The sequence below is a fragment of the Trachemys scripta genome, chromosome 1 (assembly GCF_013100865.1).
Source record: "Trachemys scripta elegans isolate TJP31775 chromosome 1, CAS_Tse_1.0, whole genome shotgun sequence".
NCBI lineage: Eukaryota > Metazoa > Chordata > Testudines > Emydidae > Trachemys > Trachemys scripta.
The window spans coordinates 87,259,182-87,283,308 of record NC_048298.1 but is presented as its reverse complement, the minus strand read 5'-3'; the positions used below and the strand labels follow the sequence as shown (position 1 = coordinate 87,283,308).

Here is a 24,127-nt window from a genome sequence, read left to right as displayed (position 1 = left end):
GGACTACGGAGGTTCACCATCACATCCTCACAGAGCCTGGAGTGAAGGTGAATGTCAAGCCATACCCGATCCCGGAGGCCAAGAGAGAAGAGATTAGGACAGAGCTCAGGAAAATGCTGGCCTTAGGAGTCATCGAAGAATCTCATAGCCAATGGTCCAGTCCCGTGGTTTTAGTGCCTAAGCCTGATGGCAGTATGAGGTTCTGCAACGACTTCCGCAAGCTCAATGAGGTGTCCCAATTTGATGCGCACCCTATACCCAGTATAGATGAGCTGATTGACAGATTGGGAAAAGCACGGTTTATGTCTATCCATGACCTTACCAAGGCCGACAAGGAGAAGACAGCCTTTGCAGCTCCAGAAGGACTATATCAGTACACTGTTCTCCCCTTTGGGTTGCATGGGGCCCCCGCTACTTTCCAACGGCTAATGGACAAACTGTTGTGACCCCAGGGAAAGTACGCAGTAGCCTATCTCGACGACGTCATCATATATAGCCCCGACTGGGAGATGCACGTGGAGAAGGTGGATGCAGTCCTGGACACCCTGAGGAAGGCAGGGCTGACTGCCAATCCCGCCAAATGTTCGATCGGGTTAGCTGAGGCCAAGTACCTTGAGTATATAGTGAGGAGGGGCATGGTGAAGCCCCAGCTCAACAAGTTAGAAGCTATACAGAAGTGGCCCCGACCACTTCGGAAAAAACAGGTCAGAGCATTCCTGGGACTAGTGGGGTACTATAGGCGGTTCATTCCCCACCAGGGCATGCCCATTAACGGACCTAACAAAAGCTCAGGACCCAGACATAATAAAATGGTCTGCTGCAGCCGAAGGCGCTTTTGCGGATCTGAGGACGGCCCTCTGCACAAACCCCATACTAATAGCCCCAGACTTGGGGAAGGAGTTTATCCTGAAGTAGGGCTGGGAGCTGTGCTTTCACAAATGGTCGGAGATGACGAACACCCCATCCTCTTCCTCAGTAGGAAGCTCCTACCTAGGGAACGGAAATATGCTGTAGTGGAGAAGAAATGCCTGGCGGTAAATGGGCCATAGAAAGCCTCCGCTACTATCTACTTGGACAGAAGTTTACCCTTGTCACGGATCATGCCCCTTTGCAGTGGATGCACCAAAACACGGACAAAAACGCAAGAGTAACAAGAAGTTACTTCGCATCCGAAGAAGTGGGCTGTAGTCCACGAAAGCTTATGCTCTAATAAATTTGTTAGTCTCTAAGGTGCCACAAGTACTCCTGTTCTTCTTTTTGCGGATACAGACTAACACGGCTGTTACTCTGAAAAGAGTAACAAAATGGTTCCTGTCACTTCAACCCTTCCACTTCACAGTAAGACATAAGTCTGGAACCCAACATGGCAATATGGATGGCCTGTCGAGAGTGCACAGCTTTCTGACCCAAGTAGCCCAACCCCGTAGTGTTGAGCGGGGGTGTGGGGGGGGGGCGGATATGTGGCAAACCCAGGACAAACGGCTACAAAAGTGGGGGGTAGTAATTAGTCCCAGGAGGTTAAAAGGCCTGTCCCAAACAACTGAGGAGAGATACCATGGGGAAATAAGGTTCAGCTGGAAAAGGGGTTACCAGGGAACCAATTAGGTTCAGCTGGCTCCAACTGTTTGACACCTTTTTAAACCCTCCCCGGCATCGAGGGGGGTGGGGGGGAGAGTGAGAGAAGCAGGGAAGCTGCCAGTAAGCTAGGTGCAGCAAGGCTCTGAACCCTTCCAGCAAGGAAGGCTGCACTCTGTCCCCAGAAGGGAAGAAAAACAATACAAGGGACTGACTGAGGGAAGGAATAGCCAGACCCTGTGCTACCTACGAGGATTTGCTTTGCCCAAGCCTGTGTCTCCAAGGCTAAAAAGGACTGAGCCTGCTGAGGAGAAGAAGGTACTTTGCCATAGCAGATACAGAAACAGTCTAGGATGCACGTGAGTAGTAAGCAGAAAACTCATTTGAGACAAGTCCTCTGACAAAGGGATTAAATTTCAACAACCTTATTGGCATGGCATAAATATGTTGCTAAAAATCAGCACATCAAGCTTCAGAATCAATATAATTAAGCTACAGAAGGCCCATAGAGCTTTTTCTTTTAATACTTTTATAGCCACTCAAATGCCTTGATGCACTTATTGGTATGTAAGGTTTAGGGTGTGGTTTACTTCTGCTCCTTAGGTCAGAAGTCTTAAGTTTTTTTGATTATTTTGAGTTTTGTGGGGTTATCACAGTTTTATTTCTTTCATCTAAAAAGAACCAACTTGACCAAGGCTATGGCACCTGTAGTGCTTCAGTGTAAGACACTTACTACAGCAAGAGGATGGGTTCTCCATCCCTGTAATTAATTCACCTCCCCAAGAGGTTGTAGCTAGGTTGATGGAAGAATTCTTCCATTGACTTAGCACTGCCTACACTAGAGTTAGGTTGGCTTAACTACATTGCTATGGGGGGTAGATTTTTTACACCCGAGAGACAGCTATGCGGATATAACTTTTAATTGTAGACCAGCCCCAACTCTAGACAACTAGGTGACAAAGTAGTAAAGGTTACTAGCTGAAGCAGTCAACATTACTGCAACCTCCTTTGAAATACAATAAAACAGAATGTGTGGGACTAAACCATAAAGACAGAGGAGATAACATCTACTGCAGGGGTCGGCAACGTTCGGCACGCAGCTCACTAGGGTAAGCACCCTAGCGGGCCGGGCCAGTTTATTTACCTGCTGACGCGGCAGGTTCGGCCGATCGCGGCCCCCACTGGCCGCGGTTTGCCGTCCCGGGCCAATGGGGGCAGCGAAAAGCGGCGCGGGCGAGCGATGTGCTGGCCGCGGCTTCCCGCCGCTCCCATTGGCCCGGGACGGTGAACTGTGGCCAGCGGGGGCCGCGATTGGCTGAACCTGCCGCATCAGCAGGTAATTAAACTGGCCCGGCCCGCCAGGGTGCTTACCCTGGCGAGTCGCGTGCCAAATGTTGCCGACCCCTGATCTACTGCTTTTAAGTACACTGCTCTAAATAACTAGTCATGCAGAGATGATAAAATACCATGAATAAGGAAGTCAATGAGTGGAAAAGTGATCAACATATCCCATTACACAGGTTCCTGCAGTTAACACCAAATCATCAATCAATCCACTTCTCAATGGAGAAATACAGTGGTGATGAGCATGAGGGGAGAGGGAGGCATTGTAACCAATAAAAAATACAAAAGGAATCCAAAGCAAAGACAGAAATGACTTGGAAACACAAGAAACTCTTGCTGTCCGGGGAATCTACCTACATTTTTCAACAGTTGGCAAATGTGTGTAGAATGGATTGTCTTGTTTGCAGACTGCAGCCTTGTTTCTGGTCCCTTTTTTAACAGCCTGTCTGTGCCACATTTACAGAAATAATTTGCATTGCCTGGGTGGCAATCCTGTGTACATCTTTAGCATTTTAGCAGGCTTAAGGAGAAGTGTTTCACTAGTGTAAAAAAAAAAAAGTCTGTGATCTTCTGCTGAAGTGGATTTGTTCAGCCCTTTACAAATGGACTTCCTTCAGAAGTCAAGAAAGTATGTAAGACATTAGCTTATTTACCGCAGATGAAATAGTGCAAACAATACTGTGGCCCATTTGAAGAAGGCTAGTTGTGAGATGATGAACAGATGTCACAGAAAAAGAAAAGTTTTTAATCCCTGCATCTAAGAGAGAGAGGGAGATTTCATTACCTTGCCGGAGATAGTAAATCACCAGGTTCAATCTGGCTTCAGGAATAACATCAACCAGGGGTGGCAGAACCTGCAGGGCCCCTTCCCCACCTCGGAATACAACCTGCAGAAAAGAAAGCACCCATCTTGTTAGTCCTATAGAGTGTTCCAGTCTGTGATCTCATAATCATCCTTGAAATTTCCACAGTAATGATCTGTTATAGTCAATGGATTCAGCATTAGCTGGACCCCTAGTTTATTAATAATTATAAACATCTCACATTTTACAAAAATACTTAACCCATCAGTAAATAGTAATTATTCCTGGAGCAGAACACATCAGCTATTCAACAGTTCAACGCAACAACACATAACAGTGTCGAACAAGTTAGGCAGAATATGAACTAAACTGAAACTGCAAGGGGAATATAGATGGAAAATTACAATTCACTTTAATTATAATTATACCAAAATATTAGGGCTAATAATCCTAGACATGTGAAAAGTGTCATGTGATCTTTAAATGACCAAAAATAGTCAGGTCTTCAGTTTCACATGACAATTCCCTCCTCCCACAACACCACATGGGACATTGGTTCAGGTGTGACTTGGGAAGGAAGCTTATTACCTGCTGAATCATTGGTAAAAGGTTCAAAACATAATTCCACCACTGTAATCAGAAAACAGCTTTAACTCTTGCATGCATAATATGTTAGAAAAAAATTATGGATAAGCTTGTTGTGACTTGGTTTGTGGGTCAGCCAATGTGCCATTTGAATAGGGTTGCCAATTTTAGTTGGACATATTCCTGGAGGTTTCATCACATGACATAATCTTTAATTAAAGAATAATCTTTAATTCCTGGAAACTCCAGGACAATATTGGAGGGTTGGCAACCTACATTTGGATACATCTGTCAATCACAATGCAGCTTACTGAACAAAAAGAAGAGGGCCCCAAGTCTAGCAAGGGGTGTGCTTTGGTGGCTCCTACGATGGGAAAGGACAGGCCCCGAGAAATTTCCAGCTCCAACAGGATTTTCAGGGTACCACAGTTAGTAGATCTGCAATTTCATATTTGAGTTTCTTCAGAACTCCTGGGTGAATACCATCTGGTCCTGGTGACTTGTTACTGTTTAATTTATCAGTTTGTTCCATAACCTCCTCTATTGATACCTCAGTCTGGGACAGTGCCTCATATCTGTCAAATGGTATGGAAATCTCCCTCACATCCTCTGCAGTGAAGACTGATACAGAGAATTCATTTAGCTGCTCTGCAACGGCTTTGTCTTCCTTGAGTGCTCCATTAGCACCTCGATCATCCAGTGGCCCCTCTGATTGTCTGGCAGGATTACTGCTTCTGATGTACTTTAAATTTATTTTGCTGTTAGTTAGTGTGTCTGTTGCTAGTTGCTCTTCAAATTCTTTTGGGTCTGCCTAATTACTTTACATACTTTTACACTTGACTTGGCCGGGTTTTTGCTCCTTTCGATTTTCCTCGGTAGGATTTGACTTCCAATTTTTAAACTGATGCCTTTTTGGCTCTAACCATGGTGGCATTTTTGGGGGCGTCTTTTTTTTAAATTTGGGGTACACATTTAATTTGAGCCTTTATTATGGTATTTTTAAAAAGTTTCCATGCAGCTTGCAGGTATTTCTCTCCTGTGACTGTACAATGCTGGACTGAGCTGTCAGGAAGTGTGCAGGATGCCAACTGGTGACACACTACCTGGACAGTTTTCAGGCACAGCTATAACAGGCAAGTGTGGGGGGTTGCTTCGGGTTTTTCAATAGCTGAGGGGTAAAATGGGTTCCTCTACCGCTTGAGGCCAACCTGCAAGTCATCTTGCATGCAGTGGGAGGGATAGGTTTTGGTTTCTATTTCAGGGAGCATTGGTGTGCCCGTGAGTGGCCCCAGGAGTGGAGGGAGTCTGGAATTTGGAAAGACATCAGTCACATTCCTGGTGTTCTTCCCAATTTTGGTGGCAGTCACCATCTGGGATGGGGAGTTCAAGGACAAGAGGATCAGGTTTTGGTGCAACAATCTAGCGGCTGTTCATGTGGTGAACTCTCAGTCCACTAAATCGGCCAGGGTAATGAGTTGATGAGGTCTTTCATTCTCCATTGCCTTGAATGCTGTACTTATTTCACTGCCAAGCACATACCTGGGCTTAACAATGATATAGCGGACACTCTTTCTTGATTGCATGTCGACCAATTCTGAACACTAGCACTGGAGGCCATGGCGGTGCCCAACCTAATGCTGGCAGCCCTACGGAATCTTGCACTGTGCACCTTTTTGGCTTACATGACAGCATTTGAGGAGTTTCAGGCATTCAAGGAGGTTGTGGGTCTTCCCAGGGCCTGGCCTATACTAGAACCACAAATTTGGCAGTTTATGGTCTTGCTACATAGGTGGGGGCTTGCATCACTGGCTACAGCTAACCAGTTAGCTGGGATGTCATTTTGCTGCAAGTCTGCAGGTCATCTGGACCCCGTCAGGAATTCATGGCCTGTAGGATGCTGGAGGGTTGGGCCTAGGCTGCTGGGACCCAGAACAACGTTAGGGAGCCAGTGACCTTGCAGGTCCTTAGACAATTAGTCAAGATTCTTCCTCAGATCTGCCATTTGGGGGTGATGCTATATTCTTCAAGGCAGCCTTTCTTTGGGGCCTTTTGGGTCAGTGAGCTGGTCCCATCAGCGAAGGGTGACTCTTCAGTGCAGGATATCAAACTACAGAATGTACAATGGGAAGCTGACTCTCTACAGCTCAAGGTCCGCAGGTCAAAAACCAATCAAAGAGGGGTCAGCGAGGCTGTTGCTCTGCACCACTCTGGTGAGATGGATCCATGTCTGGTACAGGCATTGCAGGCATATGTGACTCAACAGCCACCTGGTGAGGGTTCCCTGCTCCTGCATGGGGAATGTTCCTTCCTAACCAAATTCCAGTTTGTGGGAGTGTTTAGGAAGGGGCTGTCATTCTTGAGCTTGCCACCAGGAGAATATGGCTGCCACTCGTTCTGTATGGGGGCCACACAGTGGCTACCCAGTTAGATCTGTGCGCATTAGAAGTTCAGGCTAAAGGACACTGGCGATCTACAATCTTACATGCAGCTGCCTGAGGGGAAGCCAACACCGGGGATGGGCTGTAAGTGCCACAGGTTTTAACCATGTCTGCTTCCTTCCCCATGCCGATCACACAAAATGATCACACAGCACACACACAGCCGAGAATATGGATTGAGGGCATGGTATTGTGCACTGGGCTTATAAGAGCATGTAATTCAGGCGAGAAGTTCGCAGCTGGGCCTCAGGCGGGACATGACTTTGTCTTGGCACGGCAGCCGGTACATGACCTGGGACCAACTCATGTCCCTCTTGCATGGGCTGGCACACCGAAAGGACACACTGGACATCATCATTATCCATTTAGGGGAGAACGACCTTAGAACGTGCCCTGGCCACAAACTGATTTTGAAGGCTAAGTGGGATATTGGACTGCTGGCAAATATTTCTTGGCATGGGGACAGTATCGCTAGAGATATTGGACTGCAGGGTTTGGTGGACTGCAGCATACCCACAAAAGGTGGATAGGGCCTGAAGGAAGGTCAGCTGGAAAATAGCAACATGGCTGGAGTCCAGAGGTGCTTCAGTTATCAGACATGGCCACATAGCCCAGAGTGCAGCTGAGCTTTATTGAGGATGGAGTGCACCTCTCTGATACAGGTGCCAATTTGTTTCTGGATGATCTTGGTATTGGGTTGGCCAAACTTCTAGGTAGTGGGCTTGAGGCAGCCAAGCTAAGGCAGGCACCTCCTTGTGGCAGGTACCGGGTACAGGAACTTGCTGATTTAGGCTCCAGATACAAAAAGGTAACATAGTGGGCATCCTGAGGGCATCATGTCTAACCCCAAGGGGAAAATGAGAACCAGGGGTCAGGACATTATCCTGGGGAACCACCCCACCAATGCACTTGATGGTGGTGCTGGCAAAGGGGTCAAGGCCCCCTCTCGCATCAACCCCAGAAAGGAGGAGGGATGCGACTAGGCAATTAGAGACATGCACAGACCTTCCTAGTGTGATGACTGGCACCCCCTGAAGAGGGAGCCCCTAAGAATTGGCAAAGGGTCAGTGGGGTGCAAGTGACCATGCTGGGCTGTCCTCCAATGCAAACTTTGGATGTAATTTGACTAATAAAGTTGTGGCCTGGTTAAAACCCATACCAGATGTCCTTGCCTTCTTCCATCCAATGAGCACGCCAAACTGAGCAACTCACCAACTTCAAATAAAAGCAAACTACTACAACCAGTCATTCACCAGAGTAGCAATAAAATCACTGGAGTAGAATGTTGCCAGATGATCAGTATATCTCCGACTTCAAACACAAATATTTTTACTTTGCCTCAGTATCATGAGTTCCTAGTCATTAACTTTGCAAATAGAGACTATTATCTTGAGACATTTTAATTACACTGACATTGTACTGTGGTTAGACAACATTGTTCAGGATCCTCACCCATTCTGATTTTTGCATTGAAGTCCTGATTTTGACAGGGCTGTTCAAGGAGGGTTGGGGATTTGACCAGTCCAAAAATAACTGGTCAAACAACATCAAAAATGGTCAAATATTTTAAACCACTGATTTATTAGAACGATAACAAAATGAGTAAGACTGTATGGTCTCCAACAGGCTTAGCCTTAGATAGATACGTATGCCTAATTACAAAAAAACCAGTACTTAACTGAGTTATTTTAACTCAAAAAAAATGTGAAATACAATTAAATGAAGTTCTAAAGAAAGAAAGAATGGCACCATGAGGCAATCAAAAAGATAGGCTGCCATCTATATCAGGGCATTCTTGCTGGAATATATGACAAATATTTGATCATGAACAAATAATAGGCAGGCAATTGACTAGTTTGCCAAGCCTAATCCCAAGTATCTTGCAAGGATAGGCTCACAGGACATTTAAAGCATCTTAACCTATCCTTGAGGATAAAGCAACATTTTTTCATGACATGGTAACAAGCCATGACAATGTAAAAAGACCAGAATGGTGTAATGCAACGACTTTGCCCCAGAAGACAAAGTATAAAGTGGGGATAGGAATGCAGGTTCTAGTCTTGAACGTGGCACAGAGACAAGAAAGCATCAGAAAATGAAACTGATTAAATAAAAGTGGGAAGCGTATTGATCAGACTGCCTCCATTGTTTATATTATGGAGTCACATAACCTCTTCACACCCCACCTCCTACTGCTTAATTCCCAATTTTCAATAGTGGTATATTAAGAAAAGCTCTGCAGACCAGAGTTTGAGATCCACAGCTTAGATGAATCCATTACTCACCAGATTGTGCTTAATGAGCTCCTTAGCAAACTCAAAAGATGACGAGGCATTGTCCATCAGGCTCTTGAGTTCTGCCTGAAATTAAATATTATACCTATAAAAAGTTTATCAAAAATACCCCTTCCCAAGTGCAGATCCACACCACATCTGAAACTGATAGGAAGGCAACTCCAGCTGTGATAAGCTGGGTTGGTGGAGGAAAACAAACAACCCCCCACTTCATCGTGATGACTGTTGCAAATGGATAATTCATACAAATGTAAAGCAAAACTTGCATTGAGAAAATGGAAAGGCCAGCATGCGAACAGAAAACCTAAGTGCCCAACAATGTGAGGACTATGGATAGGCGATATCCTTTGGGGGAGAATACTGACATGATAAAATGCCATTTGTCAATAACCGTGATTAAGTATAAGGCAGATAACACAACAGGGAAAAGAAACTTGCATGGGACTTCAAATGAGACTGACAAGCCAGAAGGGCTTTCCAATAGATACCTCAGCAGCCTTGCCATTGTAAAGACGGAAGTGGTTACAAGCCTTGAGGTTAAGAGCTATGGTGCTGTCAGGAACTTGCTGAAGGTAAACAGCCAGCACCTCTTGTGACACATCATAGTAATCCAGTTTGTAGTAACATAAAGCCACATATACGTTGAGAGCCAGGTATTCCCTGAAGGGCAAAAGAGGAAGTGTTCACAGAAGCATTCATCTCCTGACAGAAAATTGTGCTGAAAAGGAATATTAAAGTCTGTTATGACTTTCCCTCACCTTCCCATGTACCCTTTACAAATACAACAAATATTGAGTTCCTGAGAGCAGCCTTATATGTGACTTTCTGGATTCAGCTTCTTCTACAGACAAGCACAAAACTATTCAGGGTTGCGTCCGCAGGGATGCCAACTGCATTTGTCCCACAGGAGGAAGTAATTGTATTGTGACATTTGCATATATGAAGACATTCTCTGTCATGCAGAGACACCATGATTCAACATGTATTGAGTCAATGTTACAACACATTATCCCAACATCATGAGGGTGAAACAAGAGCTAGTTTCTTCCAAGCACTCGTGCATACAAGAATGACCTGTGAAATTTGGGGCTTGTTATTTTGGGAATTGGCGATAACCCCATGTGAAGGAATGTAAGAGAGAACGCAATCATTTTATTTGGACTGATTAACTAAGGTTCATCCACATAATGTATACAAGGTAATTTGACTGTTTTTCTTTGCCAAGTATATTGTATGCATACAAAACTTCAAAAAGATTTCTTTAATGTTAGAATTTACTTTTATGTCATGTATAATTAACCTGTGAAACTCACTACTGCACAGTATCAAGCCAAAAAGGACTAGACATTTACAGGAATAAGAAAAACATTTGCAGTAACAACAATTTGTAGGATAACTGTTACAAAGGTTACTGTATGCAGTGTTGTGGTAGCCGTGTCAGTTCTAGTATATCAGAAAGACAAGGTGGGTAAGGTAATATCTTTTACTGGACCGACTTCTGTTGGTCTGACCTGAAGAACTGTGTAAGCTCAAATGCTTGTGACTCACGCCAACAAAAGCTGGTCCAATAAAAGATATTACCTCACCCACCTTGTCTCACAAAGGTTATTGATCTTTATGTTTCAGGGCATAAGCTGATCATAGCCTAGGGACGGTCAGGCTGAAATTTCCTCCCAAAGCACAGAATTACACAATGATATAAGCATTATGGAGGTATTTCAGCTTTCTCTGAAGCATTCAGCATTACACACTTGCAGAGGCAAAAGACCATTGACCTGTTCCAGAATAGCAGTTTATACATTGCCAAGCCTTCCTTTGACTCTGGACCCTGCTTCCCAGGCCAGGGCATCTAGAGAATATTACGCAGGCAGCACACTAAAAACTGTCTGTGAAGATGTGGTTGGGGGAAAACACATGCCTTGTGCTGCTCAACAGCAACATCTCCAAAGGTTTGGTTCCTTATCCACTTCCTGGCTGAGGTTGGTGGCTATAATGTGGAATTCTGGGACAGAGGTAATAACAGGATAAATGGGAATGGAAAGAATCCTCAGAGTTCAAAAGGACACAGAGGATCCCTTGAATAAAAACAACAAGACTGAGGATTTCTTATGAAGGTTGAGGTGGAAGAGAGTTCAGTAACTAAAAATCAGGGCCAGGCAGGCAATGAGCCAAACAAAACAAAACTAAAGCGACAGATACATGCTTTGTATTGTGGGTAAGACACACTCAGAACATTTTCTGCTTTGCTTGTAATTCTGTAGCATTTCATAAGAAACAGGAGAGGGGGTCCCAGGATGGGTCACAGAACAAAGCATGTTAAAAATAGGGGATTGGGATGGACACATTCCCCTTGTGCCTTATTGGTGTAACAGTTCTGATTCCAGTGACAAAATGGAGATGGCTGCATTGTCCCCTTCTCACAGAGGGAAAGACACAAAAGTGTCGATACCACCACAAATAAGTTTCCAGAAGCCAAGCCACTACATGGAATGAAAACACAAATTCGTCAGAGATACTGCAGTGAGGCTGAGAATGGAGGGGAGGAGAAAAAGAGAGACACCAACCGGTTATCAAGCAATATGCGTTTGTAGATATCAATAGCCTCTTGATAGTGGGACCGCATATAGTGGATAGATGCCAGACTGAGCTGATCTTCTGTGATGTCCTGCAAATTCTGGTGGAAACTCATCAATTTCTTTTCATCGCTGAACTAAAGAGAAAGAGACAGACAACCTCCAAAAGAGTTCAGCAAGGAAAACAAGAGCAATTAGTCATATTAATCAAGAAGGGCATACAACAATACTAAGTGAGATTGAACTGCAGCAGAGAAGATTCAGATTAGACATTAGGAGTTGCTTTCTAACTTTAAGACTTGTTTAGCCAATGGAGAAATCTGTTGAGGGAAGACGTAGAAAGCCATCATTGGAAATAATTGAGCCTAAACACACAACTGTAAGTCTGATTCAGACATACTTAAATCTGATAGGCCACGATGTAGGGGGTAACAGCAGGGAGATGGACTAGATACTCCATACTCAAAATAAATCTGTAATATAAAATGTTACCACTATAGTTTGAGCTAAGATTTGTTGGTTTTGGATCCAAAGCTTAGTTCTCAGGAACTAAGTTCCCATCCCTCTCCACCAAAAACAAAACAAAAAAACCCACAACTCTTGCTGAGCAAAAGGCTATTGCAAAGACAATTCCCACAATACCATTTTGTAGCACTGACTAGTTCTCTCTTTCCCCAGACCTCACATCTCCAATTTCTGTGATTCCATACAGTGTAATGTAATAGTTTCCATTTAAAAGAATTGTTGCATTTTACATAACAAATGCGCAAATGTAAAATGGACAGAGCATGGTTAACAAACAATTTTGCAATTGCATCAAAATTATAAAGTAGCCAAGAATGTCCATTTAATCAGACCATTCAAGTCACTTACAATTCTGATGCTTCCCCTTCTTATATACATTGCTGCTAGCAATGGTAATTATGAACCCACTCTATTGCTATTATTGCTGGTTTTTAAATTATTTTTTTTTTAAATTGATAGGTCTTCCACATTTAAAATATCTAGCTGCTCATCTTTGCTTCATATCTCTTTCCCTCTTGCTTGAGCTGGTCATGCAATAACACTTCAGCACAGCCAACAGTGCTCAAAAACAGTAATTTTATATCTTCATAGCATGGGCGCCAAGTTTATATAATTTTTGGTGGTGCCCAAAATGAGTCCCAGCCCCGGCCCACCCTGCTCTGCCCCGCCAGCTCCCTGCGTCGCTCGGGGAAGGGAGCGAAAGCCAGAAAGATGCGGGGAGGGCCTTGGGGGAAGGGATGAAGTGGGGGAGGGGCGTGGGCGGAGCAGGGGTGGGAAGAGGCGGGGTGGGGCAGAGCGGAGCAGAATGGGGCGGGCTGGGGCCAGGTCACTCGCTGCTGCCAGCACCAGGCCCCCCACTAACCCCTCAGGCCACCCTGGACCCCGCGTCTTCCCAAAGCGCAGGGCCCGGGGTTGTTGCCTCAGTCCAGCTTATGGACGGGATGGCTCTGAAAATATAAGCCCAAACATTGGTGGAGCTGGGCCCACCTTCTTGAATATTTGTGGAGCACACGCACCACGGGCCCATATAACTCGCCACCTATGCTTCATAGTATCTTTCATTCCAAAGCCTCCTAAAGTACAGTAGAACCTCAGAGTTATGAACATCAGAGTTACGAACTGACCGGTCAACCACACTCCTCATTTGGAACCCGAAGTACGCAAGCAGGCAGCAGCAGAGACAAGAAAAGACAAGACTAGAAAATACAGTATAATGTTAAATGTAAACTACTAACAAAATAAAGGGAAAGTTTAAAAAGGTAAGGAACCTGTTTCTGTGTTTGTTTCTTTTACATTAAGATGGTTAAAAGCATCATTTTTCTTCTGCATAATAACGTTTCAAAGCTGTATTAAGTCAATGTTCAGTCATAAACTTTTGAAAGAACAACCATAACGTTTTGTTCAGAGTTACAAACATTTCAGAGTTACAAACAACCTCCATTCCCAAGGTGTTTGTAACTCTGAGAATCTACTGTACTTTGCAGACTATATTCATAGTGATTGTTCAACCACCATTGTAGTGTAGACACCTCTGGGTGTTAGTCAATTTGTGCCAGTGCCACTACACAACAGATTTTAGGCAAGGAAATGAAGAATTATGTTTTCAAATAAACCAGCAGAGAGACTTAGGTAGACAGAATGCAACCATCCAAATTAGAATTTGGCTGGGACAACAGTGTTAACAGGAGTTTTTGCAGAAAGTGCCAGTATCTGGGTTTTATCTCTCACTCAAAACACAGGTTCTCTAGAAGTAGTGCCCTTTTGCTGCATGTTGGGGCATGGCACAAAAATGAGTCAGAGGGAATAATGCACTACCTACTGATGCCCAAACACCTAATGAGGACCCAATCCAGCAAAGCACTTAAGCAAATTCTGAACTTTAAGCATATTCATATACTTAAAGTTAAGCATATGCTTACCCAGATTTGGAGCTTGAATAACAAATACCACTTCTTGCAGGACTTGGGATTTCTGTGACCTTGCTTAGGTTATAAAGTCTCACAAAAATCACAGCGATTTCATAATACATACATAATAAAGACTTTTGTTGGGAAGTGGAGGGCTTAGAATAGTAGCATTTTATCTGTTCTTTTGTCAAGTTTAAAAGGCCACTGTGAAAGACAATCCAATTTTATCAATACATTTACTCTGAAAAAAGCACATCTTAGTGTGGTTGTTTTCTTAACCTTTGATGTTTCTAAATTGACAGAGCCACTTATTCACAAGTGGTTCATGCCATGGAGATAAAAGTTCCCTTGTTAGTAATAAACTGTGATCTATTTATAGAACAAAAGCAATCCAATTTGCAGGGTAGAAGTGAAGGAGCTCTCATGAGTGGGCTAGGATAAGACAGACCAACACCTCTAAAATCTGTTTAATTATTCTTGAACATACCAAGATGCAACAAAGTGAAGGTTGTGCCTTAATCATTGTTGAAATGAAATGAAATCTCCCTGCTCTAAACAAGATTGTGTTTTGGGGGAACTGAATAGCTCAGGAGATTTTTATATCTTTTACCAGCCTTTTTACTTAAAATTAGAGCTGTCAAGCGATTAAAAAAATTAATCACAATTAACTGCGCTGTTAAACAATAAGAGAATACCATTTATTTAAATTTTTTGGATGTTTTCTACATTTTCAAATATATTGCTTTCAATTACAACATAGAATACAAAGTGTACAGTGCTCAATTTATATTTATTTTTGATTGCAAATATTTGCATTGTAAAAAAAAAAGAAAATCATATTTTTCAATTCACCTTATACAAGTTCTGAAGTGCAATCTCTTTAGCATGAAAGTTGAACTTACAAATAAAGAATTATGTACAAAAAATAACTGCATTCAAAAATAAAACAATGTAAAACTTTAGAGCCTACAAATCCACTCAGTCCTACTTCAGCCAATCACTCAGACAAACAAGTTTGCAGGAGATAATGTTGCCCGCTTCTTCTTTTTTACGTCACCTGAAAGAGAGAACAGCATTCGCATGCCAGTGTTGTAGCTGGCGTCACAAGATATTTACATGCCAGATGCACTAAAGATTCATATGTCCTTTCATGCTTCAACCACCATTCCAGAGGACATGCGTCCATGCCGATAATGGCTTCTGCTTGATAACGATCCAAAGCAGAGCGGACCAACCGCCGCATGTTCATTTTCATCATGAGTCAGATGCCATCAGCAGAAGGTTGATTTTCTTTTTGGTGGTTTGTGTTCTGTAGTTTTTGCATCAAACTGTTGCTCTTTTAAGACTTCTGAACCCATGTTCCACATCTCATCCCATTCAGATTTTGGACGGCACTTCAGATTCTTAAACCTTGGCTCGAGTGCTGTAGCTATTTTTAGAAATCTCACATTGGTACCTTCTTTGCATTTTGTCAAATCTGCTGTGAAAGTGTTCTTAAAATGAACAACGTGTGCTGGGTTATCATCCGAGATTGCTATAACATGAAATATATGGCAGAACGCGGGTAAAACAGAACAGGAGACATACAATTCTCGCCCAAGGAGTTCAGTCACAAATTTAATTAACACATTTTTTTTTTTAAACAAGAATCATCAGCATGGAAACATGTCCTCTGGAATGGTGGCTGAAGCATGATGGGGCATACAAATGTTTAGCATATCTGGCACATAAATACCTTGCAATGCAGCTACAAAAGGGCTATGCGAATGCCTGTTCTCACTTTCTGGTGACATTGTAAATAAGAAGCAGGCAGCAATATCTCCCATAAATGTAAACAAACTTGTTTGTCCTAGCGATTGGCTGCACAAGAAGTATGGCTGAGTGGACTTGTAGGCTCTAAAGTTTTACACTGTTTTGTTTTTGAGTGCAGTTATGTAACAAAAAAAACCAACTACATTTGTAAGTTGCACTTTCACGATAAAGAGATTGCACTACAGTACTTATATGAGGTGAATTGAAAAATACTATTTCTTTTGTTTATAATTTTTACAGTGCAAATATTTGTAAGAAAAAATAATATAAAGTGAGCACTATATACTTTGTATTCTGTGTTGTAATTGAAATCAACATATTTGAAAATTTAGAAAAATATCCAAAAATATTTAATACATTTCAACTGGTAATCTATTATTTAACAGTGCAATTAATAGTGATTAATTTTTTTAATTGTGAATAATTTTTTTTGAGTTAATTGCGTGAGTTAACTGCGAATAATCAACAGCCCTACTTAAAATGTTAGTTCCAAGATGCGCCCCACCTAGGAAGAACTAGATGATCTTAGAAGAAAGGAAGTGGAAGTAACTGCCTTTTATGTTAATGATTCTAATCAGGTCCTAGGGTGGCAATGGCCAAAAAATACCATCAGACTGTTTCTATTAGGCTTATGTGAAGTGAACTGGTGGGTCTCATTCTAGTTCCTAGCAGACTGGTGTCTTCTCTGAGCTCCCCTCTTACACCTACAGATGATTCCTCCATGTCAGATTAATGCAGTTGTGTTAGTGGTTGCGAAGGTTTGTTCTGCTGCTACCCATGATGTACCTATCCTGAGGACGCATTCTGGAAGGTTGTTAATCCAGTACCAATTACAGTTCAAAATTCAGAAAGAAACATGAAATATGAGCAAAGAGACATACATACCTTATGTGCTAGGTGAAAGAGCAGACGATTCTGGAGTCGACTTTTAGGTGCTGAAACGAAAATCCAACAGTACGTTTCAGAGCCCTGGTATTAACACAAGGAACATTTCTAATTCAAGTTTTTCCTCACTGTTTGTAAGACCCCCCTCATATACACTACCAGCTTGCCCAAGCACACCTCGCTGACCCACCCACCCACCCCACATAGCCTATAGCTGAACTTCTTCGCAATTTCTCACAATCTTGACATTGTTTACGAGTCTTCCTGTATTTCTCATCTTCATCAGCTCTACAGTTCTTTTTAATTCTCTGCTGAACACACATTTTTCCCATGCCTTTGCCTCTTGTCTTCCTTAACTCCATGGTTTTATTACTTCTCTGTAAAACATTTAGTACATTTGATAGCGTTTGTATGAAAGATGCTATACAAAGCACGCTGAGCACAATGCATCTCTAAAGAAATACAAGCAACCAATCCTTAATCAAGGCTTCAAGTACCATGTGCCACAATTGATGTAAATTATGTTGCAAGACCCTTAAAAATTAAACGGCAATATTCCTGGAACTATGAGGCAAGGCCTAGCACAGCAGAGAACCCAGGCACTACACCATCCTGCTACAACACTATCTATTTAGGCCTGCTAACACAAATCAGCTCTAACTTATATCAATTTAGATGGAATAAATGGGCCCCAGAGTGTCAAAGGTATTCTAACCCAGTCACTGTCCAACATTAAAGAGTTTTAAACAAGTTTCAGGGTTTGGTATACAGAGACTTTGGACTGCTGAGTACCATGGCAAATACACCATTAAAATCATTTTAACCTTTTATTAAAGATACAGAAAAGGAAAAAACAGTTAAAGCATTTGAAATGTAAAATAGTAAATAAGGCTCTCTTTTTAACAACAGCCCTTGTTCCTTTAGCTGGAGAGAATTTTTAGAAAGGAAAACCCCCATGACTGCCAGTCTCCTAGGGTATGTCTACACTACAAAATTAGGTCGAATTTATAGAAGCCGGTTTTATAGAAATCGGTTTTATACAGTCGATTGTGTGTGTCCCCACATAAAATGCTCTAAGTGCATTAAGTCGGCGGACTGCGTCCGCAGTACTGAGGCTAGCGTCGACTTCCGGAACATTGCACTGTGGGTAGCTATCCCACAGTTCCCGCAGTCTCCGCCGCCCATTGGAATTCTGGGTTGAGATCCCAATGCCTGATGATGCAAAAACAGTGTCGCGGGGGGTCCTGGGTACATGTCGTCAGCCCCCCCGTCAGAGCAACGGCAGACAATCGATTCGTGCCTTTTTACCTGGGTTACCTGTGCAGACAACATACCAGGGCAAGCATGGAGCCCGTTCAGCTCAGCTCACCGTCACCATATGTCATCTGGGTGCCGACAGACGTGGTACTGCATTGCTACACAGCAGCAGCTAATTGCCTTTTGGCAGTAGACGGTGCAGTTTAAAGGGCCCTTTAAGTCGAAAAAAAGGGCTTCGTTGTGTGGACGTGTCCAAGCTTAATTCGATTTAACGCTGCTAAATTCGACCTAAACTCGTAGTGTACACCAGGCCCTAGATGGTATTAAAGATATCTGTTGTCCTTTTGGGGAAAAAGAGAAGAGTCCTGTCCACTCAATACTTAGTCCTGCCTTGAGAGCAGGAGACTGGACTAAAAAACTCGTGAGTCCCTTGCAGTCCTACCATTCTATGATTCTATAAATTAGTTGAGACGGGCTGGAGCTGTTATTGCTGCTGCTGTTAAAATTTGATCCCATTTTTAAAAAGACAAAACAAGGAAAAAAACACACAAAGGTGTGGGTGAGGAGGAGGGACAAACAGAAAATCTAGCTTCTGACTCTGGTGCTTTCACTTGCAACCTCATTACGGGAGAAACACAGGCCCAGCACACAATCTTATCAGCCACTCTGAGACCTGGCAAACTTGTACCAGCACTGGGCTTTGTAGGGCATCCCTTTTAGTAGTTCTTTCTGGTCACAGGCTTAGCAGTGTTGCAAAATATGTAGTCTTGGATGGGTAAGCCAGACTCTTATTATATAGAAGGAAAAAGGAGAGGGATAGAAGAGAGAAGAAATAAGGCAGGGAAGGAAAAAGAACCCATGGGAATGGTGCAGGAGAGAGACAAAGTCTCTCCTTCCAGGTGTGTTCAGGTTTCAGCCAAACTGATGGAGGAAGAGATATCATCTGGCTCCCTCTCTCTGGCATGGCTTTGTCAGGACATCTTTCAGGATCAGGACGACAAAGGGACAAGGTCCCAGGAGATGGTGGACGTAGCAGGCATGATGATAAAGCTCGCTCAAAAAGAAATCTTGGGGTCATGGTGGATAGTTCTCTGAAAACATCTGTTCAATGTGTGGCAGCAGTCAAAACAGCTAACAGAACATTAGGAACCATTAGGAAAGGAATAGATGATAAAACAGAAAATATCATAATGCCACTATATAAATCCAGGGTATGCTCACACCTTGAATACTGTATGCAGTTCTGCTTGCCCCCATCTCAAAAAAGTTATATTGGAACTGGAAAAAGTACAAAGAAGGGCAACAAAACCTATTTGGAGGCATGGAATAGATTCCATACGAGGAGAGAATAAAAAGGCTGAGACTGTTCAGCTTGTAAAAGAGATGACTAAGGGGAGATACAATAGCGGTCTATAAAATTATGAATGGTGTGGAGAAAAGTTGTATTTACCCTTCACATAAACACAAGAACCAGGAGTCAACCAATTAAATAGGAAATAAGTTTAAAACAAAAACATTAGGAAATATCTCTTCACACACCACACAGTCAACCTTTGGAATTGGTTCCCAGGGGATGTTGTGAAGGTCAAAAATATAACTAGGTTCAAAAATAATTAGATAATTTCATGGAGGATAGATCCATCAATGGCTTCTAGCTAAGATGGTCAGGGACACAACCCCATGCTTTGGCTGTCCCTAAACCTCTGACTGCTACAAGCAGGAGCTAGACAATGGGATGGATCACTCAAATTGAGTAGTCCTGTTCATTGGTGCCAACTTTTCCTGGTGCCGGTGGGTGCATGACCCCCCCCCACGACTCCACCCCAGCCCTGCCCCCTCCCGCCTCTACCCCCCCATTCCAACCCCTTCCCCAAGGTCCCCGCCCCAACTCCGCCACCTCCTTGCCCCTATTGGACTCCTTCCCCAAATCCCTGCCCCGGCCCCGCCTCCTCCCCTGAGTGCACCATGGTCCCGCTCCTTCCCCCTCCCAACTAGCACTTGCCACTGCGAAACAGCTGTTTCACAGCAGCAAGCGCTGGGAGCTAGGGGGAGAAGCAGGGACCCGGCTCGCTCAGGGGAGGAGGCAGGGCGAAGGTGAGCTGGGACAGGGGAGCTGCCAGTGGGTGCAGTACACTCACCAATTTTTCCCCATGGGTGCTCCAGCCCCGGAGCACCCACGGAGTTGGCGCCTATGGTCCTGTTCATTACTTTTGAAGCACCTGGCACCAGCCACCGTCAGAAGACAGGCCACTGGGCTAGATGGACCACTGGTCTGACCCAGTATGGCCATTCTTATGTTCATGTTTAGGGGTGGCGGAAGTGGAACAATGTGGCAATCCTTATTTTACTTTGCACCTATGCCTAGATAGCTCATAGGGTTTTTCAGAATTATTTTAAATTTAGGGATTTTTTTATGTAAAATGCATTGATGACTCTTTTATGAGTGAATCTTTTACAGGTTTTATTTTTAAACAGTCTATTATATAACACCAGAAATAAACCTTTAATTAGAACAATAATAAAACTAAATTCAAAGTGACACAATGCAGTGAAGGGCAGAACACAAGAGGAGGGGGGTAAGCCACAAGCAAGTATATGCCTGGCCTCTGCCTCTTCTTGTTCTTGGGCCTTCCAGTGTTGAGTAGCAAGGCTTGAAGTTATCAGGGGTGCTAGATAGCTCAAAAGAGCTTGGCTCCCAGGAGCAACTGTTCTCACTTTCCTGAGTGTGGGTCTGTGCAGGGCCATCTCCAGGCACCAGCTTGGCAAGCAGGTGCTTGGGGTGGCCACTCCGGAGATGGGCGGCAGGTCCAGCTATTCGGCAGCAATTCAGCGGATGGTCCCTCACTCCCGCTCGGAGCGAAGGACCTTCCACCGAATTGCCGCCGCAGATCGCGATCGTGGCTTTTTTTTTTTTTGGCTGCTTGGAGCGGCCAAAACCCTGGAGCCGGCCCTGGGTCTATGAAGGGAAAGACCTCTGCAGCACGGCTGCAGGGAGCAGATGCTGATGTTCCCAGTACCCTATGTTGCCCAGGGACTACAGGACATAGCTGGGTCCTGGTTTAGAGCACTGTATTGCCTGATGCCCAACAGCAGCACATGCTGCAGCAGAGCATTCTGGCTGTGTATTGTCTCTGCATCTCTGCCTTTCTCCACAATGTCTTTTGCCAGGGTAACACCGTCCCTGGTAACTGTGACGCTGTCTTTGGCCAATCCAACTACTTCTCTGGAGAGCTTCATTTCTTTTTCCCTCTCCGACCTCAAGTACAACATCCACCTCTCCATTGATCTGGGGGTCTTGGGGAGTCTGCAATAAGGTCTGCGAACATTTAATCCTGAGTTCTCTGTCTCCCCTACCCCGGTTAACCAGCTGCTCAGTGTAGTACTTTGTGCTCATCTTTATTGAATTTCATCTTGTTGACCTCAGACCAATTCCCCAATTTATCAAGGTCATTTTGTATTCTAATCCTGTCACTGAAGTGCTTGCAACTCCTCCATCTTAGTGTCATCTGCGCTCCAGACGCTCCACTCCATTATCCAAGTCATTACATAATCAGGAGAAATTTATTTCTAATAGACCATTTCAATTCCAGATGCTTCACCTGCCCTAGACTTTCTTACAGAGCAAGAGACATTACAACCCTCTTGTTAAATAAAAACAGCTTTGAACACAAGCTTAGAATAATAGAATCATAGGGTTAGAAGGGACCGCAAAAGTCATCTAGTCTAACCCCCTGCCAAGATGTTGGATAAATCAGCTTCTTGCACTCTTGTTTCAGATCTTACTTTCCAAAAGCATAAAATACTTTCTGTAGGATGCATTGTGTGATGGGTTTGGTCACAGAGACCCCCTTGGGACTGTCACCTGATATGCTGAAACTACCTCTGAGCCAGTTTTCTCTGCCAGTTTGGGCCTTCAGAACCCTGTCTTGTTGAGCCAGATACACTAATCTGCTGCAAAACACAGACCCAAGGTCTGAACCACGCGCCCCAAAGCTGCAGACTTAACTGAAAACAGCTTAAGAAGTGCTCCTGTCTCCAGTACCCAGACACCCAGTTCCCAATGGGATCCAAACCCTCCAAAAATCTGTTTTACTCTGTATAAAGCTTATACAGGGTAAACTCATAAATTGTCCGCCCTCTATAATACTGATAGAAAGATATGCACAGCTGTTTGCTCCCCCAGGTATTAATTACTTACTCTGAGTTCAATAATAAATGAAAGTGATTTTATTAAGTATAAAAAGTAGGATTTAAGTGGTTCCAAGTAATAACAGACAGAACAAAGTAAGTTACCAAGCAAAATAAAACAAAACACGCAAGTCTAAGCCTAATACATTACAAAACTAATTACAGATAAAATCTCACCCTCAGAGATGTTCCAATAAGCTTCTTTCACAGACTGGACTCCTTCCTAGCCTGGGCCCAATCCTTTCCCTGGTACAGTTCTTGTTCGTTCCAGCTCAGGTGGTAACTAGGGGATTTATCATGACTGGAACCTCCTTTGTTCTGTTCCACCCCCTTATATAGCTTTGGCACAATCTTTTGTCTCTCTGGGCCCCCATCCCTCCTTCTAAATGGAAAAGCACCAGGTTTAAGATGGATTCCAGTACCAGGTGAAATGGTCACATGTCCTGTGAGACCCCAAGCCTTCATTCTTCCTGGCCTGGCTCACAGGAAGGATTGCAAGTAAACAGAACCATTTACAACCAATTGTTCTAGTTGATGGGAGCTATCAAGATTCCAAACCACCATTAGTGGCCCACACTTTGCATAATTACAATAGGACCTAAGAGTTATAGTTCATATTTCTAGTTTCAGATACAAGAATGATACATTTATACAAATTGGATGACCACAGTCAGTAAATTATAGGCTTTGTAATGATACCTTACAAGAGTCCTTTTGCATGAAGCATATTCCAGTTACATTATATTCACACTCATTAGCATATTTTCATAAAATCATATGGAGTGCAATGTCACACATTGTAAAGGTTTTTAAGTCACCAAAACTCCCACCACAATCAATCCAAGAGAAACACCTCACCTTTCAAGCCTGCCTGTTCAGCTTGTGTATACATCCCCAAAAGGAAGTAAGTGCATGCTAGGTTCACCCAGACATCAGGGTTGCAACCTGGTTGCTTGGTCAAAGCTTCATACTCCTGAAAGACAGAAGGTTTTTGAGACACTTTCTCTGTGATGTCCCAGACATTTGACAGCAAGATAAGCATTATGTAGACCAGAGGTTTCCAAACTTTTCTTATTGCATACCCCCTTCCAGATCTACCAGCTGCCCACATACCCCATTCCTTCTCAGCACTGATATTTTATATGTTCTTCTTAACACTACCTGTCTTTAGCCATCTGACTATATTTCACTGTTATGTACAGATATAGTTATAGTGTGACGTATACAACTGAAAACCCTGACTACGTTCTGAGCTCAGTTATACTGGACAGTTGCTGGGCAACTGAACCCGCACTGTACGGTGATTGGAAGTGAGGGCTCTATTCATCAGCGTTTCTGTGTTCTCATTGGTACATCTTGAAGTAAATTAACCACCATATTTTATATAACAAATTCCCACAGAGTTTTAAAGCTTTGTCTGGGTAGCCTATTATGAAAATGCAATAAATAAAATAATTAATAAATGAAATCCACCTATACACAATTTCTCCCGTGTACCCCCAGAGATGTCTCGCGTACCACCAGGGGTACGCGTACCACAGTTTGGGAACCGCTGATGTAGACAATATTACTCTCCCTTTCTGATACTGGACAAAGTGTTACCAGATGATACAGATCAGCTAATTTTTTCCAAAGTATGAAAAAGTAAGTGAGTGGTATGAACTACCTTTGGGACAGGAATTTGAAGGCAATGCAGGAAAGGAGAGAGGAGGTGATACAGACAATTCAAGATTTGCAGACACTTGCCAAACAAAAAGGACCTTGTGTGGACTGACAGAAGAGGAGGGTGATCCATGAAACAATGTGACCACAAGAACAAGGCAGAGGAAGAGATTGGCTAGTGGTGGTGAAATTGAGTTAACAGGTTTGCAGCATTGGGGAACAAAGAGGAGAAACAGGCAGAAGCTGGGGTGGTAAGGAAGAAAAGAAGGGAAGCCAGTC

General features: G+C 43.4%; 1 protein-coding gene across 1 annotated transcript in view; it reads right to left on the bottom strand.

Annotated features, from left to right (window-relative positions):
- Positions 1-23,159, bottom strand: part of TTC26 (tetratricopeptide repeat domain 26) — a 60,546-nt gene extending 37,387 nt beyond the window's left edge. The window contains exons 1-6 of the mRNA XM_034774760.1: positions 23,045-23,159; positions 16,742-16,791; positions 11,604-11,749; positions 9,528-9,699; positions 9,031-9,105; positions 3,704-3,806 (exon numbers count right to left, since the gene is read on the bottom strand). Coding sequence (XP_034630651.1) covers positions 3,704-3,806; positions 9,031-9,105; positions 9,528-9,699; positions 11,604-11,749; positions 16,742-16,791; positions 23,045-23,078 — 580 coding nt within the window. The 5' untranslated portion in view covers positions 23,079-23,159. The remainder of the gene's footprint in view (positions 1-3,703; positions 3,807-9,030; positions 9,106-9,527; positions 9,700-11,603; positions 11,750-16,741; positions 16,792-23,044) is intronic.
- Between the last annotated feature and the right edge of the window lie 968 nt (positions 23,160-24,127).